The following is a 25,832-nucleotide window of genomic DNA, read 5'->3' as shown; positions in this document are numbered from 1 at the left end:
CCCCTAGAGCCTTAAGCCGGGAAACACTTACCCGAAGCTACACCATGCGACGCTACCCGATGCTACCCGACGCCTTGCCACGTTTTGGTGGGGTGTGCACATCTATCCGATGCAAGCACACGTCGCGTACAGTCCACAGCGTCTATCACAATAATGACTATCACAATCGCAACGCATCTTTTGTTCTTAATGCACTATTTTGGGCAAAGCCTTGTACTAAATTGTTAGTTAAATTTTATGAGCACAACCATCTAATAAATTGTTTGTTAAACTTAATTATTTTAAATAAAGTTACTCCGAACCATTATAATTAAACAATGTTTATAAAAACTTATGAATTTTTGATCTCGTTTAATTTGGTTTACATTAAAATAACATGTTGTAATTAATATAACGACAAAATTACATGTACTTAGTTTGAAATAAACTACAAAAAATAAGAGTGTCCTGCTGTGATGCTACCCGACGAAAATGGTGTACTTTTACGAGCAAAACTATGAAATAAATTGTTAATTAAATTTTATGAGCAAAACCATGTAATAAATTGTTCCAATTTTAGTATATGTACCGCCGAAGCGAGTACAATAAATTGTTAGTAAAATTCATTATATCAAAAAATCATATTCCGCTGTTTTGATTAATTTTCTACCAAACCATTAAAATTAATTTTTTAAATAAAAACGAATTAATTTTTAATCACAGTTAATTTGGTTTATATTAAAATAAGTATGTTGTAATTAATATAACGACAATAATACATGTAGTTTAAATAAAAATATGAGTGTCCCTTTCTTTTGTCTTCGACTGTACTCGTTGCTACCCGACGAAAATCTGGACAGTGGGGATCGCAGAGCGTCGGGTAGGTTAGCGTGGCATAGCATCGGGTAGATGTGCACGGGGGTAATGCAACCTTATGGAAAATCGGAGTCTGGATTTGCGTCGGGTAGCATCGCATGGCGTAGCATCGGGTAAGTGTGTTCCTGGCTTGGCTACCACTGTTGGTGGTAGTCCTAGAAACCCAGCCGCATAGCGGCGTAGCAGAACTCCCATGAAAGATAGACCCTAGGTTCAGCAGGCCAGGGAGTGATTAAAATAAAATAAACAATAAACTGTAATTTACAAATAGTCTATAGAAAAAAAAGGTTTTAGCTCAATAAATGACAAAAAAAGTTTTATTAGTCCTCTTCAGATTTTAGTTTTTCTTTCTTGTTCCGTTGGTTTATTTTTATCTCAAAATTACGGATTCAATGTACAACAAATAAATTCATATTTGTCTTATCCTGTCTTTTAAGTTAATCAAGAATCAAAATTAGATATTAAGTGATCACAGGAATTGAATGATTCAATGAGTTCTAATTGTCAATAAATGCTGAAGACTTGGTGGGATGCTTGCTCCTCTTACTGGATTTTGTGAATATATCCAGGAATGAGAAGAAAACCTTATGTCAATGCTTATTAAAATTGATCGCTGTATGTTTAAAATGGAAGGCGATCGTAAATTAACGCCGGCTTCCAAGCCCGACCTCTTCACTACTGATCTATATTGACCACTTTAATTGTTCGGTCGAGGTCTTGTTCAAACATCTTGATCTCTCTTCACGATGTATGTAAAAACAGCCTCTTATCTTTTAATTTCAGTCGTCACGCGGCACCTCGATGGATGTTACTCTCGGCGATACTGTTGATTTACGATTGGGAAAAGGAGGAAACTGAGGCAGACGTACTCGACCGTCCGTTAATTGTGCCGGTACCTGTAATATGCATGTGAACGATTCTTTCGAAGTTACGGAAGTTGAAAACTCCTGCAAACGTAACGAAGGTGATTCAAAATTTTATCATATGAGTGATTTTTACCGAGTGTTTCTGTGTTTATGAGAGATACGACAGGCGAGAGACATAATGTACTTACCCTTGTTGATTTTGTACATACTATATGATCCTTCCAAGATACAGGCAAAACAATATGAATATAAAGACATATAATATTTTTTGCCGATTTTAGGATAGAAGAAATTAGCCCTCTCAATCCAAACTTTATTTTTTGTTATACAAATATTTTTTAACGTTGGATAATGGACGTATGGACAAAAATAATCCAGTTTTCTTTTTGGTACATACAAAATGACTATTTCATGATCAAGTTAAAAACAAAAATAGAAGTTCAGCAATGTTTCACTTGAGTCTTGCCGAAAGACGATTGTTAATATAACAAGCAGGCACCCGATTGTGCATAATCCATACGGTTCATTATTTTATAGTGGCCTGAAAGAAACAAGCTGAACAACTGTGAGAACAATTCTTGGTCCGTTGGCCTATTTTTGGGGTGAAAGATGTAGAAAGAAAACGGTTGAGGTAGTTAGGAAGAGTCATATCCCATGCTAATTAAGGTTGTATCCTTTAGCTTCACGTTGAGAGACAGACAGACAGACAAGTAGGGAAAGAGAGAGAGAGAGAGAGAGAGAGAGAGAGAGAGAGAGAAAGAGAAAATAAGAGAGATAGAAAATCGGTAAAGGGGAGAGAGTGAAAATGAGAATGAAATAGTAAAGAGAGATAATCCCTAAGAGTGAGAAAGGATTCGAAAGAATGAGAGGGTGAGAGAGAGAGAGTGAGAAAGAAGTAAGAGGGATATATAATCTGGAATATTAAGAAGGAAATTGGAAGTGAGAGTGAGAGAGAGAGAGAGAGAGAGAGAGAGAGAGAGAGAGAGAGAGAGAGAATTAGGGAGATAGATAATCTGTAAGAATAAGAGAGAATATGGGAGAGAGTGAAAGAGGAGAGAGAGAGAAATAGGAGGGATAGATAATCTGTAGGAGTGAAAGATGATATGGGCGAGCGAGCGAGAGAGAGAGAGAAAGAAAGAGAGAGAGAGAGAGAGAGACAGAGAGAGAGAGAGAGAAAGAGAGAGAGAGAAATATTGATAATTTTAAGATTGAGAAAAAATTTGGGAGAGAAATAGGAGAAATAGAAAGCCTGTAAGATTAAGACAGAATATGGGAGATTGGAAGAGGAGAGAGAGAGAGAAAAAAATAGGAGTGATAGATAATCTGAAGGAGAAAGAGGGATGATATGGGCGAGTGAGTGAGAGAGAGAGAGAGAGAGAGAGAGAGAGAGAAGAGAGAAAAATATAGATAATTTGTAAGAGTGAGAAAAAATTTGGGAGAGTAAGAGGGTGAGAGAAATAGGGGAAATAGGAAGCTGTAAGATTAAGAGAAAATATGGGAGATTGAAAGAGGAGAGAGAGAGAGAGAGAAATAGGAGGGATAGATAATCTGTAGGAGTGAGAGATGACATGGGCTACCGAGCGAGCGAGCGAGCGAGAGAGAGAGAGAGAGAGAGAGAGAGAGAGAGAGAGAGAGAGAGAGGTAGTGAAAACTAAATGTTAAGAAATATCTAAGGAAAAAATCCAAATTTGTATCGTATCCAATCATTATTGTGTTTTTATGTGTTTGTATTTTAGAGATAACTGATAAATAATTAACACGATAAATACTAAACAATCAGGAATGGCATGGACGAAATATCTGTACTTCATTTCCACTTTGCACGCTCATAAACACACTTACATTCCTTAAAACCAGTTCATTCAGCGACGACCTCCCACAGTTTTTTTCCACATCAATAAATAACGACTCTTAATTCTCTTTTCTAATTGTGAAACGATTACTTGTCCATAATTTGAAAAGTGACATTCCTTGTAATTTCTAGTTTTGTAATTGTTCTCTACTCTGCTCAAAAGTCAAAAACCCTAATGGATGCAAATTAGAAAATATCCGTTATAATTTAACTAGAGACGAAAACTTACTAATATTTACAATAACTGCAAGAGCGTTTTATCCTCCAGACATTATAGTACCAATATGTAATAATGGCTGAAGAGTTTATTGTTTTGTACCTGATAGATAAGTAGAGAGAGAGAGAGAGAAAAGATAGATTGATAGACAGATAGGTAGATAGATAGATAGATAGAGAGAGAGAAAGAGAGAGAGAGAGAGAGAGAGAGAGAGAGAGAGAGAGAGTGAGAGTGAAGAAGAGAGAGAGCGTGAGAGAGAGAATTCTTTACAAATCGGGCACTTGAATTAATGAAGGTATGACGTTAACATATAGTGAAATAAATCAATTTTGTGATTTATAAAATATAAAAAAATAGAAGTGTAGTAGCGATAATAAAAACATTAGAGAAAAAATAGTAATAGCAAAAGACTTCCTTGTCTTGTGCGAACATAATCACAAAACGTGAACATAAAGTTGATAAAAGTAAGGAAAAAGCTTTCTTTTGTAGCAATAGGATCTAATAAAATTGTTCAACTATGTTGTCTCTGTTTGGAGGAAGATGAGGTGCTGGACAGAAGGGACTTAAAAGTAGTAAGGGAGACGCGACTGTGTGGATTGTCAAAGGAAAAGAATTCCGGAGATTGATGGCTCCAGCTTGGAAAGCTAAAATTTGGAGATGCTATGACGATGAAGATTTAAGTCATTGGGAAACGAGCCGGTGTTAAAAGAGTGATAGAAGATTCGAATTGAAGAAGATGAAAAGTACAGTGAGGTCGACGAGAGTTTAAGGATTAGGTAAAGGAAGATGCCTATACAATTTTTCCTAAGGAAAGAGTGATAAAGCCAGGATAGGTCTGAATACGATATGAGACTGGACTTTCGGGGTGCCGAAAATAACCTAAGACGGCAATTCATCAGTCTTTCAGAAGCTTTTCTTCTTCCTCCGAAGTCCACCATAAGCAATACAGCTGTCGTCGAAGAGGAGAAAGAGGAGAGAGGAGACAAGGAGTTTACGAAAGGTAGAACGAGCCAGGACTAACATAAAACAGTTCTAGAATCTAATTGGAATGAAATGGAAAGTAGGCTATTAATTGGAGAGCAACTCTTGAAATTGACAAGTAACGAGAAATTTCTTATTCTTTTCTTTTGAATGTCTTATTTTTACGACCAGACCGTAAGGTTGTATATGCGTTTGGTGTGCAAAATATAAATAAACCTATATTCATTCAAATTTAAGGATGGTGCGTTAATTTTGTCCGTCGGCGTATTGCAGATAAGACCCACAGACGACTTCAAGTACCTAGTCAATAAACCTAGAAGTTGGTCAGTTTGGTCGGTTGTTTATCTTTCGTGGTGTACACAACAATGAAGATAGTTATTTCAAAGAATAAACCAAAACTGGAATAACGAAGTTCTTACTAATAAGTCATAATCAAGGTCATGTCAGCTCATACAAAATTTTAGCGCTTTGACGTTGCAATGTCATATTGATTCAGTTAATCCCAGACGTAAACATCTTTACGAACAGAAGAAACATCTTGAGATAATTACGTTTACTTAACCGATAGCGTTAACTGACTTTAATTCAAATTTGAATGAACTTTACGCGTTAACAATCTTCACTCGCCTTCGTGTGTATCACGTTAAACTGTTGGGTCATAGAGAACTTCGAACTTAAAATGCCGGACGACGAGTTCAATAACAATTAAACTGTTGTTTGACCATGGCCCGATTTTCAGCTTAGAAGGCCTCTTAATGTAAATTCTTTAAATTAGGAATTTATAAGGGATCGTTCTTATAAGAAATCGACATTATTTATGTTTTGGCCTATAGAAAAATAACCGCGATTCAGAAATAATAATTTTTTTTTTCTTTCCCAACTTCCATCATACAGAATACTAATAATAAATAAACAAATAATTTAACATTACACGTCACTGAATTGATTTAAACTTAATTTCTCCAACTATCATCAAACTAAACTCTGTGGAATATGGCGGATGATAAGTAGGGGTTTGAAATGTAACAAAATATTCAACTATGTTATAAAAAGCCTTCAGTTTTAATTTAGAAAAGGATTTTATGGACGGAAATAAGCTTTTTTTTTCTATAGAAATTCGGTCAGAAATTCAATTATTTGATTGAACCTACCAGTTTTCTTAAGAGGAATGGTCCAGGTCAGTCAGTTTAATGCATGATAAGTCTTTTGGCTTAAGAAATAATCTTTAATGAACAAAGTGCTAGCTTTCTACGCTTTGTTTATAGGCATAATCTGCAGTTTGTTGCCTTGATGAGCTTCGTGATATTGGAGTCTGATTCTGTAGTTCGGTCATATTGGTCAAATTCGTTATGCGCTTTTTGGTTTGTCTGTTCCATTATCTTCAATGGTGCCAAACTTAAGGGGCTCACGGGGGAAAGCGGTAAAATGCAAAAAGCAGGCATATGTAGACAAGGATGATTGGTTCATTTCACAGACATAATGAGAAAATTTCACAGTCAGACCTACCTTACTCACATCCTCCTCACAAGTCTGATATGAATTTAGTTAATTGCAGTTCATAATGTTTGTATTCGCCTGTGATATTTCTCCATGTGGTTTATGGGGTGATGAATTTGTTATTTGTTCGTTACTGATCACTGTTCATTTTTTTGGTTTAAACTATCAGATGCATTTTGACTTTTTGCTAACATCAGCAGGTGAGAATATAAACTTAAAGAAGGACACGATTCATGATAAAACACACAGGCGAACCACCAAAGTGGTAAGATGACAAAATCAGTGGAGATCGGCAGAAAGGACGATCGGAAATTCTAGGTTTATTGTCTTGGTCCTTGAAGACATTTCAAGGTTTGATATGATCTCATCTTACTCACTTCTTCCTTACAAGCCTGAATTTTGTAAATCCTGTGCATAGCATTTGTGTTATTTCACCATGTTGTCTGTTAGGCAATAAACCTGTTATTTGTATGTTACTGATCAAATTAATCTGCTGGTTTCGCTTTCTCGCCATCATCAGTGCAGGTTTTAGGCAATTCAAAATGTTCTCAAAATACCAACATTTTATTATGGCACATTTTATGCTCCCCCCCACCAAAAAAAGCCAGACTGATTTCTGTGATACAGAATTGATAAAATCAATAAAAATTTAATATCGCAGACCCAATTAAACCTTTTGTTTACTGAGTACCAACACAACGATAATAAAATTAAATACACTTTAAAATTAAATTTAATTGATATTGTCACTCATGGCTACTTGAACCTTGTATTTGCTTATTAAATAATACTTTTGTGGTATCCGCATGTTAATAATAATTGTATTCCAATCAAATACCCCTTCAAGTCGAGAACCACTTGAAAGAATGAAATTTCCAATTAGTTTTCACTTTTTTTCCTTTGGCAATATCAGTTATCAATTAACATTTATCAGCGGTAATATAAAAGTGCTTGGATTTTTTTTTCTTTCAGTTTTACAAATATCTTGTCAATGTCAGTTTTGGATTTTTAAAAATAAAAACAAACAAGCAGTTTTACTCATGTTTCAGATTTTTATCAGAAATTAAATTTGAAATACTTACATTACAACCATGTAAATAAATGAATTAATACAGATATATCATTTGATTGAAGGTATGCATTATTAGGTATTAAAGAATATGTAAGGATGTTAGGTGAATGTATATATTTGCGAAATTGAATAGTGTGTGGCTGATAGCGTATGTTCACTTATTTGGATGTATTGTATTTGAATTGACAGAGGAATATAAAAGAAGAATGTATTAAAGAATTAATTAAAATGATAAGATTTAAAGTTGCATACATTAGGGGCTGAATATCTAGCTGTTTTTTTTTTGTTTTGTTTTTTGATGGCACTCTGCATTTTCTGCGTTTTGTCTTACACATGTGTGGTAACAGCTTCCTAGCCCCTTCAAGAGCGATTTACATTCTGCTGAAATGTGGGGTACATCGAACATGTTGCTTCTTCCTTCATAAATGTCCCCTCTCACACATGGTGAAAAGTCCTAATTCAATCAATATTTCAGTAACGTACTTACACGCGCACAGAGAATTAAAAAAAAAAAAAAAAAAGTTTTCCAGCTTTCAAAGCATAAACCAATTACAATGTTCTATACAAACATGTCTTATCACACAAGTACAACGTAGAAAGGTTCAATTTTATTTCAAAGACAAATTGGGCTACTGTGTTGCAGTTGAAGAGAATGTCTTTGAACATCTCATTTTATAAACTTTTTTTTTTATTATTGTTTATCGAATTCTTGTTTATAAAATCATGAAGTGCTTCGACCCTTTTTGTTTAGTTATTGCTGTATATAGTGCTGATGCATTTTGGTGCCAATCTAGCTCCCCTCTTCAAGGTTCCTGCAAGTTCCACCTTATTTTCTCCTTTATTTTATCCTTTCTTAAATGAATTAAAATTTGAAAATGTATTATGCGTACACAAGTTGTCACATTGAATATTTAATGTGGTGTACATTTTTTTTTTTTTTTGGGGGGGGGGCAGGACAGTATTCTTTATTTCATGAATGTATTTTTTTAAATAAAATTTTGGGAATTTAAATGTTTTAAATTTTAGTTTTTACATGGCAATCCCAAAGGAATTAAAAATGTCATTTTCTGATAATGAGTCAATTGTTAAATACCAAAAATTGCAATTTTAATAGTAAAATAAAAAAGAACAGAAACAAAACATATTTGTGCATCGAACTGTGCTACTTAAAGTAAAAATAAAATTTAAAAAATTGTTCAGGAGTACATGATTATGCATTCCTTGCAGCAGGCATTCACGTGATTTGAAATGATTTTCCGGTTTCTAGACAAGTCTATGATTTTCATTTCTACCTCTTATCAATGCCAATTAAAAAAACCGAGCATTCAACAAAGCGAGAGCATTTCCCAATATTCGATATCAGAAAGAGGATGAATCATTAGCACTTTTACCATTACCTCATGCCAAATCTGTGCTAAATAGTCTAGTTGATAACAAGCGTATACGCTAAATACTGAGGGAATGGATTTTGAAGGGGTAACATCACAAAAATTATTAGGTAAACTAAAGATCATGTAATATTTCTATAATCTATAACTATTTTAAAGTTGTTTCATATCTCAAACAAGAGAATTAAAATAGATCTGATATTATTTTGATATCGTTGCATACATTATAGCTAGTTTTACCATTGGGATTGTACAATTAACAGAAAATTTTATTTAAAAAATCTTATTTATTTGTATCTTTAATTTTTCTTCTTTTCTTTAATTAATATTACATGTATTACTTTATGATTATTTTATTATTATGGCTGCATGTTTTCCTGAATTATTATCAAGCAATACAACCCCTCCGACAGTCCAGATGACCAGGAGTATTGCCGTTCATTTTTCGTTATTGTTTTATTTTATTGTTTTAAATTAATTTTGTTTATTATGTTTATAGTACAGCTAGTTTTAAGATTATTATTACTCATATTGCATTACATCTACATCTACTCATTTTGTTATGAATCAGAAATAGAAATAGAATTACGAGATCTCCTAGGAGGCTTCTGGACTCTCCCTGATAGATCAGGGGGAGTCACCCACCTTGGTGCCTGAGCGACTCCGAGGTTGGGCTCTAGTCGAGCGCCATCGACTTCTTTGGTCATTTTGGCGCCATTACGTTCCCTAAAACTAGTCATTCCCACACTCACTCATACATTAAATACATACATACTCCTATACAAACCCAATCACACATGCATATCCTCTGTCCAGAATCCGGGTTGGAGGGTATTCGATATTCCGCCCCGACCCGGTTTAGCAGAGGAGTGGTGGAGCCTTGAAATAATACGCTGCACCGCCGCCCAGCATACTACTATTCTAACATAAACTAAATCTAAACTTTAGCCTATGAAATAAATACCCCACTATATACAATCCATTATCCCAATATCTTTCAAAAACCTAAAAAGTTTTTCCTTAAACTTGCTGTCTATAATCTGGCGGTATTCCATTTTGGTCCATATACGGGGCCAAGCTGCGACACCCCTCCAACACGTGCAACACCATGAGTCTATCAACTTGGCATGCTGGGCACCTAGGTCGACTCGCGCTAACCAACAGGTAACCATGAGTGACCGATCCACAGGCGGGTCAGGACAACGCTTTCCCTTTGAGATAAACCCTCCAGGCTCCAGCGGTTGACCGTTGGCTTGACGGACACTAGCGCGTCAGTTGAGTCGGCCCAACGACGCTTCCACTTGTCTAATATCATATTTTTCACTATTCTCTTAGCATCATCAGGCCAAATCGGGGTGGTCTCAACATCATCACTGTGAGGAACGAGAGTACCCGCTTTCGCGGCCAGGTCCTGCTCTCTTGTTCCACTCCATTCTGACGTGTCCTGGAATCCAGGCTAAAACCACCCTTTTCCCGGCACGCACATTGTCCGCATATTTCAATTGGATTTTGCCGACTAGTGGATCCTTTGTAGGGGTCTCTCAGGGCTCTCACTGCGCTGAAGGAGTCAGTGTATATGAGAACAGTTTTGTCCCCCCTGCCCGAATCGCCCCATTGCATGCCAAATCGCAAATAGCTCGGCGATGTACACACTGCACTCTCTAGGGAGTGGGTGGGAGGATCTCTCCTCCCGCGAGTACACTCTGCATGCCACACCCGCCCCGGTCTTAGAGCCATCTGTGAAGATGGTCTTACATCCGGGGAGCTGAGAGGAGAGTTCAAGGAGTGCGGCATGGTGTGTGACTTTGGCATGGCTGCCAGATCCACCCGGACGAGTACAGCAGGAAGGGTCCAGGGCGGTACTGCCTGGTGTCCCAGTGGAAGAACCAGCCCCAGTACCATCCCCTCCCTCTCCAGGGATTCGGCAAAGCGGATCCCTAGAGGTCGCGTCCAGGTGGGCAGCCCAGAATACTTATCCTCGTGAGGTTTGCCCAGCGGATTGCCCGGTTTGGCCAGCATGGATGCCGCTTATCTGTAGGCGAGCTGCTCCCACTTCAGGTCCGGCGGGAGAACACCCACCTCGCAGCAAAGGCTGGCCAATGGGGTGGTCCTGAAGGCACCTGACACGATAATAGAGACGGTCGAGCTTAGTCAGGCGGGACCTCCTTGCTGAACCATATGCCGTACATCCATAGAACATTCTCAAGCACAGCAGCGAGTCGAATATCCTTAATAATATTTCCTTTTCAGCCCCCCAACGAAAGTTCCCCAAGAATCGCAGGAGCTGGATTATCTTTTGGCACTTTCCTTCGATGGTGTCGACGTGAATCTGCCAACGTAACTTCTCGTTGCAGAGGAGATCAAGGAACCTCACGCTCTCGGCGCCCCGGTTCAGTACGCCAACCAAGCAGATCTGGGGAGGAGTGTGCTCCCTCCTCAACCTACAGAAGTGAATGCACACTGTTTTGGTCGCCGAGAACCTAAAGCCAGCCTCTTCTGCCCTGACGGACCACGTCGACTGTCGTCTGCATAACCTCCACAACTTTGTCCAGGTCCTTACCTGAGAGGTAGAAACTCAAATCGTCTACGTATAATTTAACTTTTACCTGGGGAGGTATGCCGTCGGTGATGCCATTTACTGCCACTACAAAGAGCGACACACCTGGGGGATGTGTTCTCTTGAATGTGCACCCTCGAAAGTGCAGACCCCAGCCGTACCCTAAATCTCTGGTTACTAAGGAAGCTCCAGATGAACCGGTAAGTTCCCTCGAAGTCCGAACTCGCAGCATTTCCGGAGAACCGCGTACCTCACCTTGCTTCAGCGGTACATATACTAAAATTGTTATGTATCAATATGTATAATTGATTGTGAATATGTTTATTTTATGTTTATGCTAAATACACGGCTATTATTACTATTATTATTACTAGAGATCATGTATTATATCTATAACCTATAACTATTTTAAAGTTGTTTAATATATCAAAGTAAATTATTTGGATATTGCTGAGTACATTGTAGTTAGTTTTACCAATTGGAATTGTACAATTTAGCACTTAATTGTTAAAAAAATACACCATCACCCCCACAAATATGTACAGTCATTGTATATCTATACTGCTTTTAGGAGATTCACATCCACTGCCAAAGATTGAAAATGAGGTCGAAAGGAAAAAAAATGCTTTAAAAAGGTTAAAACCCAGCAAACAATGTAGACGTTAAATGATAATTATGTTATATATGTTCTGTATAATTTTCAGCCCATGGAAAAAAATAAGTGTACTGTGTCCACAATCCTGTTCACTTCCGAACACACCTTTCATCCGTGTAATCACACTATGCCTTTTTGTCTTGTCGACATGGACGACGCTTCAATTGCTCCTCATACGGCTTAATTTGCCAACAACAGATCTCTTCAAAACGCTTGGATTAGTTCTCATGTCGTACTACGTTGGTGAACTCTTTCAAATGCTGCATTTGCCGAATATTGTCGGTATGTACTTAACAGGAGTGCTGTTTAGAAATGTCAACTGTTTCAGCTCGATTGAAACCGTCCGACCTGGATTCATAATGGCAAGGTTCGTTTTACAATAAACACTTTGTTATCAAAATGCTAATAATATTAATGTTTCAAGGTATGTTGCTGTATCAGTCGTACTCATGAGATCCGGGCTAGGCTTGAATGCAAAAATATGCCAAACGTATCCCTTGTCTGTACTCAAACTCTCTACGCTGCCTGCAGCAGCAGAAGCAGTTGCAATGGCCATTGCTATTAAATTGCTTCTCCCATATAACTACTCTTGGCTTTGGTCGTTTCTTTTTGGGTAAAGTAATATTACTGTTATTAACCATTATTAACTGATTACTAATTTATATAAGCTCTAACCTGCACATGTATGTACATGTATACCCACATGTGCAGAGTTGAGCGTTTCACTTCTCGCAGTCCACCGGCAATTCCAGTTTTTGTAATTTATAATAAATAACCGGCAGGCTTCGAGAATCACCCACCCTGGGTGTTGGCAGTCCTGGATCTGACCTGTCATCCAATCACCGAGGTTGGACTCCAGGTGCTGTCAACAGCTATTTCATTTTAGCACCCAATGGCATCAGTTCCCAACCATCACTTTAAATATTTTAATTTCTTTTTAAGGTTTTCAATCAGTGCAGTCTCTCCTACTCTTACTTCTCAAATTTTGAGTCGTATGAAGAGTAAAAGCTTGTACCACAATGAAAAGCTGACCTCCCTTTACACTACATCCGCCCCAATAGAGGACATATTCTGTATTTCAGCTTTTGCAGTCTTCACGACAACTATCATTCAGACTAGTGGTAAATTTAAACATCTGATAATACGTAGCATTTTTCAGTCAAATGAAACTTTTTTTAACCAAATGAAACTTTTTTTCAACCAAATGAAAGTTCTTTTCAATCAAATGAAACCTTTTTTCAATCAAATGAAACTTTTTTCAACCAAATGAAACTTTTTTCAACCAAATGAAACTTTTTTTCAATCAAATGAATCCTTTTTTTCAATCAAATGAAACTTTTTTTCAATCAAATGAAACCTTTTTTCAATCAAATGAAACCTTTTTTCAATCAAATGAAACCATTTTTCAAGCAAATGAAACCTTTTTTCCAGCAAATGAAACCTAAAACCTAATGATAATAATTATATAGAGGAATAAATGAATGACATTATAGTACTAAAAATAATTTTTATGATGATTGAATATTAATGTTACATTATCGTAAGGCTTAGATACAAAAACGTTTCTTGTGAAGATCCGTATTCATCAAACTTTTCTACATCCACCCTGTTGAAGTTTAATTAAGTAGGATAGAAAAGTGTTTTTGAGCGAGCAACAACTTTCTGTGATAGAAATTACGAATGATGGAGTGGGTGTGAAGTTCAATTCTGTTTAAAAAGATGGTTCCTACTCACAGTAAGTTGTTTCGCAACAATTCGGATTTCGAGCCCTTTAGCTCATCATCAGGTTAAAGGGCGTTTTCGCGTTGGCGGGGGTTTCAGCGGGTTCACTTTTGCAATGTCGAGAGACATGTTTGTAGAAACCCTTCAACCTGATGATGAGCTATAAAGGCCTCAAAATCCGGATTGTTGCGAAACAACTTACTGTGAGTAGGAACCATCTTTTTAAAAAGGATTGAACTCCACCCCACTCCATCATCATAAAAATTATTGTTAGTACTATAATGTCATTTGTTTATTCCTCTACATAATTATTATCATTAGGTTTTACATTTCAGTTGCTTGAAAAATGATTTCATTTGCTTGGAAAAAGGTTTCATTTGCTTGGAAAAAGTTTCATTTGATTGAAAAAAAGTTTCATTTAACTGGAAAATGCTATATTCAAAAAAATTTAATTTGAACATTGTCTACTTTATTAAGTTTGTAATAAAAGTAAAATGACCAACTATTACAACTTAATACATTTTATAACAAACTTAATATTATTGATATTAATTTTTACAATATTTTAGTATTGTTTACATGAAGAATAAACAATTTGTACTTGAAAATGGTGAAGGATTGGTGAAGTGAAACATTGTAAATTCATGAATTCTACTTAAACAGAAGAGCAGAACAGAATTTTATTTACAAATACACACATTATAGATAATATGCAATGGTAAAGTGGAGTTTCTGTCTAGCGACACTTACCTCCAGCTAGTTAGAATATAACAAAAGTTTTATTATTTACATTATTTTTTCTATCGAGGGAAAAAGAATATTAGATTAAAAACCTCAGCTTTAAATTCTATTTAAAAATACATTCAACTATTAAAGCCTACAGAAGAAAAATCAAACCATCCATAAAAAGAAACACAGACAACAAAAGCTTAATATGAATAAAATATTATAATAATTTTTAGGTGGTATCCCTGAAAGATTCGGACTGGGCTTACTGCATCTATTACTCGGCCTTACTGCTGGTGCAAGCTGGGGGGCACTAAGCGCTTATCTTCCCCATAAAGATGATGTAATTCAAGAATAATAACCTGAGGTAACATTTTACTAATATATTTTTTGTTTTTAGGAACATTGTACTTTAAAGAGAAGTTTGATGATATTTCTTGGGAGTGCCACCATATACTTTGGAGCTAAATATATTTCCACTCCTGCTGGAGGGCCGCTTGGTAGCTTCATTACTGGTGCAACTGCTGCTGCTTGCTTTAAATTTCAAGGATGGCAACAAGTGGTACATTGTTTTGTGTATATACTTACTACTTTATCAATAAAAAAAAAATTACCTCTAGAATCCTGTTTCAACTGTGATATCAAATTTATGGTCATGGTTCATGGAACCCATGCTCTTCGCTTTAGTGGGAATAGAAATCGATCTATCAGTGGTTGAGTTGTATGATGTGGGACTAAATGTTATTGTGATAATTATTGGTTCAATTGTAAGTTATTTCATTTCAATCATCTTTTCCTACCACTTATTTTTCAATTAATTAATTAATTTATTTTTCAAGGCGAGGTGTATTTTTTGTAGCATCATGCTAATAGGGACTGGTTTTAACTGTAATGAGAAAATATTTTTCATACTGGCCTCCTTTCCAAAAGCGACAGTCGAGGTATTGTTCAGCAATATTTTCAAATGTCATTTATTACATTTTGGACCAATTTTTTGCAGGCTGCATTGGGGCCACAGGCATTCGATCTCTTCTGGAATACGCCTGACCATGATAAATCGCTGAATATACTGAGGACGTCAGTTCTATCTGTGATCGTTGTGACAACCATTTCGACGATAGCTTTGAAACTTTTCAGTTACAGACTTCTTGTGAAACCTAATCCAGTGGCAGTTGTAAATCTCAAATCTTATGAAAGTCAAATTTAATATAAATTGAACTTACCTTACGTTTTGCTTTCTCTTCCTTTAAACCAGAATATTTCAATGAAACCTTGTTTAATAATTACAATTAATTAAGGTTTTTAGTTGAGATGAAAAAAAGTTAATGGCACGAGGGGGATTCAAACCCACGATCTTCGGCTAGATACGCCACTGCTCTACCACCTGAGCTATCGTGACCTCGATCCAGTCGGACACCAACTTCCCATCTCAACCCCAAGCAGCAGCGTATCTAGCCGAAGATCGTGGGTTCGAATCCCCCTCGTGCCATTAACTTTTTTTCATCTCAACTAAAAACCTTAATTAATTGTAATGATTTAATTGGTCAAGTGGACCACGAAATTAGTGAATCTTGTTTAATAATATTAAACGGATAATGGAATTTAAACCAATAAACAAAAAGTTAGGTGTATTTATTCATTGCTTAATGATAACACTACTTGAGGAAAATCAATACACTCACCAAAACTTATCATAGTATTTGTTACCTATACCAATCAAATTTTTTTTTTTTTTTTTTTTTTTTACACGGGTTCGCAACAGCTGAGGTCATATCAACCTTCAGGGTGCCGGTGTTTTTGAAAAAAAAGCTCATTTGTAAGTATGTCAGGTTCGAATGCAGGGCCGCAGGAATCGAACCCAGGACCTTCACCTTACAGTGATGAGCGCCGTGTCAACACCTAAACCGTTGTGGCCACCGACACCCCTACAAATATTTATTTTTACAAATTTAGACAAAAATACTTTAACAATTTATTGCTCTAATAATTTAATGGAATTAGAATAAACAGGGTTTGAAAAATAACTCTTTTTTTATATGACGTTCAACATGTTTTGTATATTATTATATCCCTATGAAAAAACAATACATATTACCTATCAGGTTTATATTAAAAATAACAAACTTGGCCAGTTATTTCTTGAAATAAAAGGAGAAAACAGCCGCCAATTTTCCAACTTAATTTTTTTACTAAATTACATTTACAAAACTGAATAATACACCGGGAGGACCAAAATAATATTATCTTAGTTTATTTACAAAAAAAAAGTTTTATTCAATTAAATTTCAAAACTCAGGAATAAAGTGGAGAAACAACTAAAATGTAATTAAAATAAACACAGAATGATCATAGATTTGCTTTGTATAAATAATATTTTTAAAAAAGTTCATCGATTATCATAGAAGCGTTAGTTGCGACCGCCCCGTAAGGCCAGGACGAGATGTAGGACAGAGCCACCTTGTACTTTGTAGTCCTGTGCAGTTTTCTCATCGTTCCTGTAAATGGCAGGCGTGGTTATCATGGCTGCAAGAAATACAAATAATCATAACATACATCTGTTTTCCTGAAAAAATCAGCCTCTGTTGTTGGGGCGGGATCCCTTCCTTCTCCTCCACTCTCTCCTTTATTCGTTCAACCTTGTCTGTTGGCTCAATATCAATTTCAATCTGAAATTTTATTGAAGCTAAAGAAAATCTTTATAATGAAACAAAATAAATAAAGTATCTACTTAAGGTAGAATATAATAAGGAATGTATGTTTTTTCTGATCGTCTTGATACGGCAGACCTCTGAGTCTGATTTGCTTTAGAAGATCATTAAGTTCATCCCATTGCTTGTTCTTAACCAGCTAATTCCAATAACCAGTCTGAACAATTTTTTTTTTTTAAATTGTTTTTCTGTAACCGTTTGTTTACCTCAATTCTCCTCTATATGTTTCATTAATCATATAATACACAACCATTAAAAATAATTTTCTTCTTTTTCTTTTCAACATATTTAACATAAGACTGAAACATTTGTCAGATGCAACATCTGACTGGATGTAATCAGACAAAAGGAATCGGCCATACAAACCTGTCAAAAAAGCTTTACAAATTCTGTTTAAATGAAAATATTTAAACATTTCCTTGCCGACAGATTTGAAAAAATCCAATTTCAAGAGATTTTTGTCGAGGGGAAAAAGGCTGAAAATCATTGTAGCCTCTTTGATTTGAACAACATTGATATTTTTGGACTCAACCATTTGGTGTACCAAAATAGTATTAGAAATTTCAGGCAGTCAGAAATATGTTACATTAGACCAAACAACAAAGTTTAACTAATTCTGTTTAATAAAAAAGGTTTTGAGAAATTTTTTTGGTAATTTTAATGTTGATGATGAATCTGTGAATAGCTGAAACCCTCTCAAGCGTGTTTGATTTGGCTGTTGGGAGTTATCCATTTTTGGTCAGAAACTTTTGGGGGACCAACATAGTATTACAAATTTCAGACAGTCCGAAGTATGTGACCTTACAGACCAGACTATAAAGCTTCACATATTGTTTAATTGAATTTTTTTAAGGAAAAACATTTCCTTGTCTTGATGTTATCGCATATTTACAGAATCTCGGGGATTATCAGCTGAAGGCCCCCTAACAAACAATAGGCTTCCTTTGGTTTTTGTTCAATTGGTTATTGGATTTACCTGAACTATTGCATCATTATGCAAATTTACTTTGATTGGATTTGGTTTGGAGACGATTGAAAGCAGACAACAGAATAATTTGTTATTATTATAATAATTAATAATAATAATAAACAGTAAATCTGCGGTTTTGTGACAAACAGCACAAATTTCATTAATCAGTGGCTTGTAATGAGTCCAACCTATTTGATTTAGTCAACATGGACCATTTTTGATCTGATACATTCGGTGGCTCAAAATAGTATTACAACCTACAGACAGTTCGAAGTATGCAACATTACAGCCCAGAATACAAAGCTTTACAGATTAAAGAAAAACAATTCTTAATTATGATGTTAATGATGAATCTGCGGTTTTGTGAGTTTTGCGACAAACAGCACAAATTTCATTAATCGGTGGTTTGTTATGAATCCAAATCACACAATGAACTTCGTTGAGGGGAAAATAGCTTAAACTCATTCTAGCCTATTTGATTTGGTCAACATGAACCATTTTTGACCTGATACATTCGGTGGCCCAACACAGTATTACAACCTACAGACAGTTCGAAGTATGCAACATTGCAGCCAAGAATACAAAGCTTTAAAGATTGTTTAATTGAAATTTTTTAAAGAAAAACAATTCATAATCTTGATGTTAATGGTGAATCTACAGTTTTGTGACAAACAGCACAAATTTCATTAACCGGTGGTTTGTTATGAATCCAAATCTCACGACGAACTTTGTCAAAGGGGAAATGGCTGAAACTCATTCGACCCTGGTTGATTTGGTCAACATTGACCACTTTTGGCCAGAAACTCTGCAAAATAAAAAATTTTAATTTGAGCCGAGACAGGTTCTTGAGTTTACTCCTCCAATCTGAGGAGAGCGATGAAATGGTGGAAATGTCGACACACCCATGAGAATAATTACAATCTTAAAGTTTCATTTATTTAAGTGTTAGTCATCTGACGACGGTTTATGTTAAATAACGGTTTTAAACGGGTCAAAACAAAAAATCGCTCACCTCTTTACCAGTCAGGGTCTAGACAGCGCCCATGAAACATAAATCAATTGATTAGAATATTTATGATACTCTTAACCTCACGAAAAACAGCATATTATTCTTACCTTCACTTTGATCAACATTTTAAATGCACCTTTAATTTGAAGAAAATTCCTAAAATAAATAGAAATCCTGTTAAAAACTGCCGACAAGGAGGTTTCTTAACAGATTCCCCCTTCGGACCCAGACAAGTATTCGTCCTCGATATAACCTCGACAGATGAAACTCAATCGATTTTCACCTCTCTGATTCAAGCCGATTTCAAAAATATTGGCATTTGAAAAAAAAATCTGAGTGATTTTCGAACAAAAATTCAATTGAAAAACAAAAGGGCGTAAAAAGACAACAATCTATCGTTTGGATATCAATGATGCACTTGATGATTTTGGCGGGCAAGCTTGTTAAAGATCGACGTCTATTTTGCTACAAAATTTTAGCCTAGCTTGTAAACTTACTTAACTTGTTATAAATAATGCAAAATATCTACGTTCAATTAATGTTTTATACATTTTATTTATAATGCTTTTAAACGTATAGATCTTTGTGATACTTTGCTCTTGATTACATCCTCATCTGCCATGAACAATACCTACTAGTCACTTGTATGTAAGTAAGCATTTTTTTTTATAATTTACAAAACTAAACATTTTCTACAATTTTTTTAAAAATACTCTCTCTTTCTCACTCTCTCACACACCATAAATCAATAATTAATTTTACAATGATATACAATAAATATACATTGGCATGGGCGATCGAAGTCACGGTAGCTCAAGTGGTTACAGCAGCAGCGTATTGAGCTGAATACGTCGCTTTGAATCCTGGCTGTGATACAAATTTTTCATTTAAATTTTTGTTGTTGTATGATTGAGTAAATAAATATTGTGTCTGATATCTCCTCTCTTGAGCCTCGTAAAGAGGCCTTAAACTGGGTTTCCACTGCACAAAAAAAAATCACTCGTGCACCTAAAGCATGAGAATTACTCGCAAAACACCATCTCGGGTTAACTTATGCACGGGTCCTATTGCAATTGTATGCCACCCGCTTTCAGGAAATCAATGGTGTATAACAAGTAAAGCAGTGGACCTTGCATGCTCTCTTGGGGTACTCACACATTTATTTTTAGTTCTGAATTGATAATCTTCCTTTTTCACCCTTAAATATCTTAATTAGGTAGTGGATCTACCTACTTTGGTAGAATCCCTTTTAGTTTACTGATAAGTCCTTCTTGCTAGACCTAGTCAAAAGGCTGTAAAACAAGGAAGGAAGCAGGAAAAAATAGTTTTAGACTTTTTTTTTACTATGGATTTTATTATTTTTAGTAATGACATCGAAAAGGTTAGAGATTGTCGGTAGTAGTGATAAAGGTTTAAATTACAGCAATATTCCTGGTTTTTATATCATGTGACTTCTGCAAATTTTCAGATTCTGAGAACATATTTTGGCCTGATTGCAGCATTAAATATGTATGTTAGTTTAACTATCCCTTTTTTATATGATGTTTAAATATTTCTCCAATGATAAGGTCATTTCTTGGAGTCTTTTTAGCAGGCAAGTTTCTTTCAATATTTCTTTGGGCGTACAGATTTATATTTTCTTTCTATGTGGTTGTTACTTCTAAGCTGCCCATTAATATTTTCATTTGGTTTGAAAATTTTGACAAGATTATTGGTCAAAAACTTTTTTTCTACTGTCTCTTGTGCACGTAATGTCCTCTTTTTAATGGATGAATTTGGCAATTGGTCTTTTTGTTTATTTTTTAAAATTTTTATTACCTTCCATTGAGAGTCTATATTCTAGGTAATCTCTGGTCAAGTCTTCCCACAGTTTTTTTTTTAATTTCTTTTAATTTGTTGAACCACATTTTTAAGGAATTTTTGTCCAAAGAGGTGATTAAATAATGTATTGGAGCTTAAGTTCCCCTCTGTGGCACATGAAAGTCCTAATTGAACAAAAAATGTAATAATCTAACGTTAACAATGACTAAATTAATTCATAAAAATACTATTTATATACTAAATTGAACTAAGTTAGGAAGAAACCATAAAATAAAAGTAATGAATAATATTTAATATACAGAGTTTGGTCAGTTAAAATTGTCTTCTATGTACAATAAAATGTGGAAAGTTATTTACTTTCACTCCCCTGTCTTAAAAACAGTTTCCACACTAGTGTTCTATCTACATCTTTGGGCTCTGGAAGTTCCATAGCCTCTTTAAACGTCCTTGATTTTTTAATTATTATATCTTGCTTATCTCTATCGCTGGGGTTAGTTAAGAAACTGGATATTGTTGTATCATTATCAGACCAGTCTGCTGGCGCTGACTCTTCTTTGCTCTGTTTCATAACATCTGATTCCGATTCTATTTCTGTCTCTTCAACTGGCCTGAGGGTGGGTGGAGACTGGTAAAATTGGTCTTTTTGTTTCAAAGGTTTGAATGATATTAGGCTTTTATCTTTTTTAAGTTTTTCTCTGCAAGAGCTTTCTTCTTCTAAAAATTGAGTTATGGTGTCAGGGCATACAACTTGTTTTTCTAAATCGAGTTGTTTCGATAATGATGATAATACTGAATTGGGCGTTAAGTCGTACATTTTTGATGGTAAATCTATTTCCTTATTTTTCACAAAATACACTTGAACCTCTTCTTTAGCATTGATGTTGTTTCTCCAGTTGAATCCTGTATTCTGTCCTTCAGGCATTCCATCTGTTAACGACTCCTCTTCTGGATGTATTTGGGAACTTCTCATCCGACCTATAAAAAAATTAAAAATTAATTTTGATACATTATAAAAATAGATAATTCTAAATAAAATGTAAAGAATGTAATAATTTTCATTCATAGATACTCTTATAGGTTTTGTCTGTTGATATAATAATAATAATAATGCATTATTCTTTTTGGAATTCTTCAAAATATATGAAGTTAACTTTAATCCAGGGGTCTGTAATATAATTGAAAAAATCTATTGCTGGTCACATTGAGTATTTTAACAATTTGCAGTATTAAAATTTAAATTTGTCCAATTATTTTTTGGCCTGAGCTTCCATTGTATTAATTTGCGAGAAATAGCTGACTTTCCAAAAACGATAAATTAAGCTAATATTTTTATATATGGGCACTTTTTTCCAAAACTTCACCTTCTTCATACATGCTGTCCTCTTCTTAAACAGGCTTCATAAATTTTATTAAATGTGCCTTAAGAACTACACATTAAATATGGGGCTTTTATGTATTGCGTAGTTTTATAACTGGAATTAGTTTCATTGTTTAAATTCTTTTCATCCACAATTAATTTTCCAATATATAGTACTTGTAAACTTGGTTTTTCCTACCTAAAAGCACAATTTATATATTACTAGGCACAGAAATTCATGTCTCTCCGCTATTTGGAAACAATGTTTTATTTTATTCCCCCCACTAGCTCTTTGAATTACCCAATAATTGTGTGCCCATAAATTAAAATAATTGTAGTCATCGACTTTTTATTTAGTATTAAATTTTTAATTTTTTGAGCAATTATAAGTTCAATAAAATGAAATTATAGAGAAGTTGTCTGTCTACTAAGGCATGTCAGTTTTGTACAACTTAACAAACATTAGTGTTACAAAAACCGTTTAGGGATTAGCAATTCATTAAAAATTAAAAAGTTTAGTCTTTTTTTGTGTTTTTTGTTTTCATCGTCTAACATGACCTGAACTCACCTTTGTATTGTACTCGACGATATATTGGTTGTTTGTGGAGTGATATGCCATCAGCAATTTTGAATTCATCAGGTATGTCTGTCTGTAAATTTGTTACCGGCTTGCGCACTTTGTACATGTAATGGTTTTGGACGACATACTCAAAATTGCTTCCAACATCTGACTCAGTGTCTGTCGTTTTTGCACAACAGGGGAAACACACCGTAGCCAGGCGTAGAACTGTCTGCATGTTGTTAATGAGGCCGTTTTTGTTTTGTTTTTGTAGACTGGCTGCTTAATAAAATACTGTTGTTTTTTCTTTAAACTAAACTAGAAAGACACACTTATAACATGTAACATATGTTTCAAAAATTCCAACACATGTGTAATACATATATTTTCATTCTGGCTAGAAGGCTCTTCATAAAATATTGCTTTCTTGTTTACTAGTGGGTAAAATTAATTGCCTAATAGTACCAATAGTCTCTTCAGTTTGACAATTTTTGCCCTTTGGTCTCATGGAGAAGGGTTAAGTAGTAATGAGTCTGTTTTTATGATCATCTATGTATTAAGATCAAGATCTTTGTACACATTGTTAAATACATATTATATAATTTACACATTTTCATTAGAGAATATCGCAAAACAATTACACCATACGTATATTGTAATATTGGATTATGAAATTTTTAATCAAAGTAATCGGATTTGAGTTAATACAAATTAAATGTAAAATAAACTAGATACTATTTCAATAGATTTGTTAAACTAAGGAACAGAGATTCATTGATTGTTGAGATACATTCCTGACCCAGTATTGTATTAAATCAAATCAATGCAATACTCCCTAATCTTTATATTAAATGTTTGAATTAGTAAATCATACATTCCCCCCACCCCAAATGGCTCAATTATGATAAATTCATTTTACTAGAATATAACAATTGGTTCTTATGGTTAGCACAATATATTTCGGACAAGCTTAACTGGGAAAAATTTTGAGATTGAGAGAAATTTTTTCTGCGTTAAAGCAACAATTTTTTTTAAATAAATGTTACCTCTTCATTTTAAAATTTGTACTTTTAATTTACATTTTCATAAGAAACGTTGGTAACAATCATTTTATCTTACCAATGTCGCTTACAAATTCTTCATCTAAGGTTTTGGACAAATCCAACAAATAATCAAAATCTGAAGCTCATTTACTTTCCACTATAATGCTTTAAAAAAATAACATTAGAAACAGACATTTATAGCTATTATAATACCTTTCGGACTTACAAAAAAATGCTTTCAACTTTTGTTGACATTGGGGATTAAATTTGTCCAAATACTCTGAAATGAACACCTAAAATATTTCATTATTGACAACAGCATCCAATGAGCCAAATCCATTTTACACATTGATGATAACGACATAAATTTCCAAAGGATCACTCCTACTTCGAGTGTATTAAACATTAAATTATGTAAATATAACATTTAGGAACATTTAATTATAACATAGATAAACATCACCTTAAATAATTACTAGTTCCTTAATATACATTTTTTATTATCGTTAAAATCACATGTTATTTGCATGTGTAACAATTATTTTTTTAATAAGATTAAATAAATTACTTTTTTAAACTACCATATTATTAAATCAACAAAAACCTAACAATTCAATATATCACAGATATTTCCAATTTATTTTCTTTTTATCTAACAGCAGAATTATCCAGGGAAATTGGCTACATATTGATTAAATACGTATTTTGGTATGCTGTTTTACTATCTAAAGCTAAAATTAGTCATGAAATTTTTAAAGTATACACATATTTACAGCCAAATAGATTCAAATACACAGAAAATTAGGTTGACAATGATAGCAAGTCTCTACAAGATAAATTTTCTACTAGCCATAATTAAACTTTAAAAAAAATTGTAAATATAATGTACAAATGTCTGCAAAAATTCTCATTGTTAAAAAAAAAGAGAAAAAAAGAAAATTAAAAATTACAAAAAAAAAAATTTAAATTTTGGTTTTTGTGTGTAAAGATAAATTGTCATTATTTAAACCATGTTTTCCTAAACTACAGGATATTTACAGGGTGAAAGCACCAAAATTACTTGTATTTAAAATTCACCTTGTTTAGGTACAAAATAAATATTTTTGTATAAAGAGGGTTCTAGAAATGTTTTCTAAATATGAAATTTGAATCCACATTGATAAAATTTTAATTGTGGACAAACTGTTCAAGCCACAGCCACATTGATATTCTAACTTGATTTATAAGTAAAACAGCATAACAAAATGTCTTTACTTAAACAATTAAAGTACTCTTATTATTCAATATTATCTCTTACTCAAATAATTAGACCCTATGCTCTAACGTCACCTATTGTAACAGACTAGCACTTTACAAAAGTAATTTAGAAGCATTATTTCTTTCAAAATGTAAAATAATTACACAAACGGTAAATAAAATTTTTCAACATTTGGTTTAAATATGTTAAAGAGTGATACAATTTCAAATTTACTTCCCAATATCAACAATTTTGCCATAACCAGGCCGTTAGTTATATTATTTTTTACATAAGATACATTTATTTAACTACATGATTGAAAATTCGTAATGGACCCACTATCATGATTCCAAGAACCTTCAGTCAATGCTAACACACCTTGAATAGGTGAACACAATGCCGCCTAATATAATACCAGTATCTATTTAATATCCCATATTCGGTGGTACTGGGAAACAAACTTTTTCTTTTCATTTCCTGACTTTCTTTTATGACTTGGAGGGATTTTACTTTGTCTCAAGATGATCTGGGCTAATTAAGCACAAGCTGCCACAATACACTAGTAATCTGTTAGCAAAAATACTTCTCGGTCCCTACTGTCAAGCGATTGTTTATTATATACATTTATTAAATAGTCCTTGCTAATCTCCATAAAATAAGATTTTAATGCAGTACTTTTTTTAAATATATTTGACAGTTTTATATTTAAAAATATAATATATTTAATTAATTGGCCATTT

General features: G+C 34.2%; 3 protein-coding genes and 1 long non-coding RNA gene across 6 annotated transcripts; 2 read left to right on the top strand and 2 right to left on the bottom strand.

Annotated features, from left to right (window-relative positions):
• Positions 1–1,638: 1,638 nt before the first annotated feature.
• Positions 1,639–15,615, top strand: LOC106667967 (sodium/hydrogen exchanger 9B2-like). 2 transcript variants are annotated; one of them, XM_014396308.2, is made up of 10 exons: positions 1,639–1,819; positions 11,857–11,920; positions 11,990–12,307; positions 12,365–12,553; positions 12,883–13,061; positions 14,625–14,731; positions 14,789–14,950; positions 15,009–15,155; positions 15,228–15,329; positions 15,389–15,615. In XM_014396308.2, exons 1-10 carry the CDS (start codon positions 1,759–1,761, stop codon positions 15,593–15,595), a joined length of 1,536 nt encoding a protein of 511 aa, XP_014251794.1. In that variant the 5' UTR covers positions 1,639–1,758; the 3' UTR covers positions 15,596–15,615. The 2 variants fall into 2 exon arrangements, with proteins under 2 accessions (XP_014251794.1, XP_014251795.1); XM_014396309.2 differs by lacking the exon at positions 1,639–1,819 and adding an exon at positions 8,522–8,838.
• Positions 4,013–8,012, top strand: LOC112128043. The gene is made up of 2 exons (XR_002910833.1): positions 4,013–4,254; positions 4,327–8,012. It is a non-coding gene; the product is annotated as an uncharacterized LOC112128043 (long non-coding RNA).
• Positions 15,616–16,637: 1,022 nt separating the features above from the next.
• Positions 16,638–19,364, bottom strand: LOC106667954 (NEDD8). Its single transcript, XM_014396283.2, has 4 exons — positions 19,183–19,364; positions 19,079–19,096; positions 16,942–17,054; positions 16,638–16,883 (listed from the first exon to the last, which is right to left on the bottom strand). The coding sequence occupies exons 1-4, from the start codon at positions 19,198–19,200 to the stop codon at positions 16,796–16,798; spliced, it is 237 nt and encodes a 78-aa protein (XP_014251769.1). The 5' UTR covers positions 19,201–19,364; the 3' UTR covers positions 16,638–16,795.
• A 1,839-nt stretch (positions 19,365–21,203) lies between these two features.
• Positions 21,204–23,327, bottom strand: LOC106667953. Of its 2 annotated transcripts, XM_014396282.2 has the most exons (3): positions 22,822–23,327; positions 22,258–22,452; positions 21,204–21,871 (listed from the first exon to the last, which is right to left on the bottom strand). In XM_014396282.2, the coding sequence occupies exons 2-3, from the start codon at positions 22,268–22,270 to the stop codon at positions 21,246–21,248; spliced, it is 639 nt and encodes a 212-aa protein (XP_014251768.1). In that variant the 5' UTR covers positions 22,271–22,452; positions 22,822–23,327; the 3' UTR covers positions 21,204–21,245. The 2 variants fall into 2 exon arrangements, with proteins under 2 accessions (XP_014251768.1, XP_014251767.1); XM_014396281.2 differs by lacking the exon at positions 22,258–22,452 and having other exon boundaries at positions 22,822–23,319.
• Positions 23,328–25,832: the final 2,505 nt, after the last annotated feature.

The sequence above is a fragment of the Cimex lectularius genome, unplaced genomic scaffold (genome assembly GCF_000648675.2).
Source record: "Cimex lectularius strain Harlan isolate CLEC.00 unplaced genomic scaffold, Clec_2.1 scaffold431, whole genome shotgun sequence".
In the NCBI taxonomy this organism is placed as follows: Eukaryota; Metazoa; Arthropoda; class Insecta; order Hemiptera; family Cimicidae; genus Cimex; species Cimex lectularius.
This window is presented reverse-complemented; position numbering and strand designations above follow the sequence as displayed.

Bases quoted from the DNA above. Each gene is read 5' to 3' on its own strand.
- LOC106667967 (XM_014396308.2), top strand. From the start codon at position 1,759: ATGCATGTGAACGATTCTTTCGAAGTTACGGAAGTTGAAAACTCCTGC. The intron at 12,554-12,882 runs GTAAAGTAATAT...TTTCTTTTTAAG, and splicing joins CTTTGGTCGTTTCTTTTTGG to GTTTTCAATCAGTGCAGTCT. The intron at 14,951-15,008 runs GTACATTGTTTT...AATTACCTCTAG, and splicing joins TTCAAGGATGGCAACAAGTG to AATCCTGTTTCAACTGTGAT.
- LOC106667954 (XM_014396283.2), bottom strand. The intron at 16,884-16,941 runs GTATGTTATGAT...TGCCATTTACAG, and splicing joins ATTTTTTCAGGAAAACAGAT to GAACGATGAGAAAACTGCAC.
- LOC106667953 (XM_014396281.2), bottom strand. From the start codon at position 23,050: ATGCAGACAGTTCTACGCCTGGCTACGGTGTGTTTCCCCTGTTGTGCA. The intron at 21,872-22,821 runs GTGAGTTCAGGT...ATTTTTTTATAG, and splicing joins TCGTCGAGTACAATACAAAG to GTCGGATGAGAAGTTCCCAA.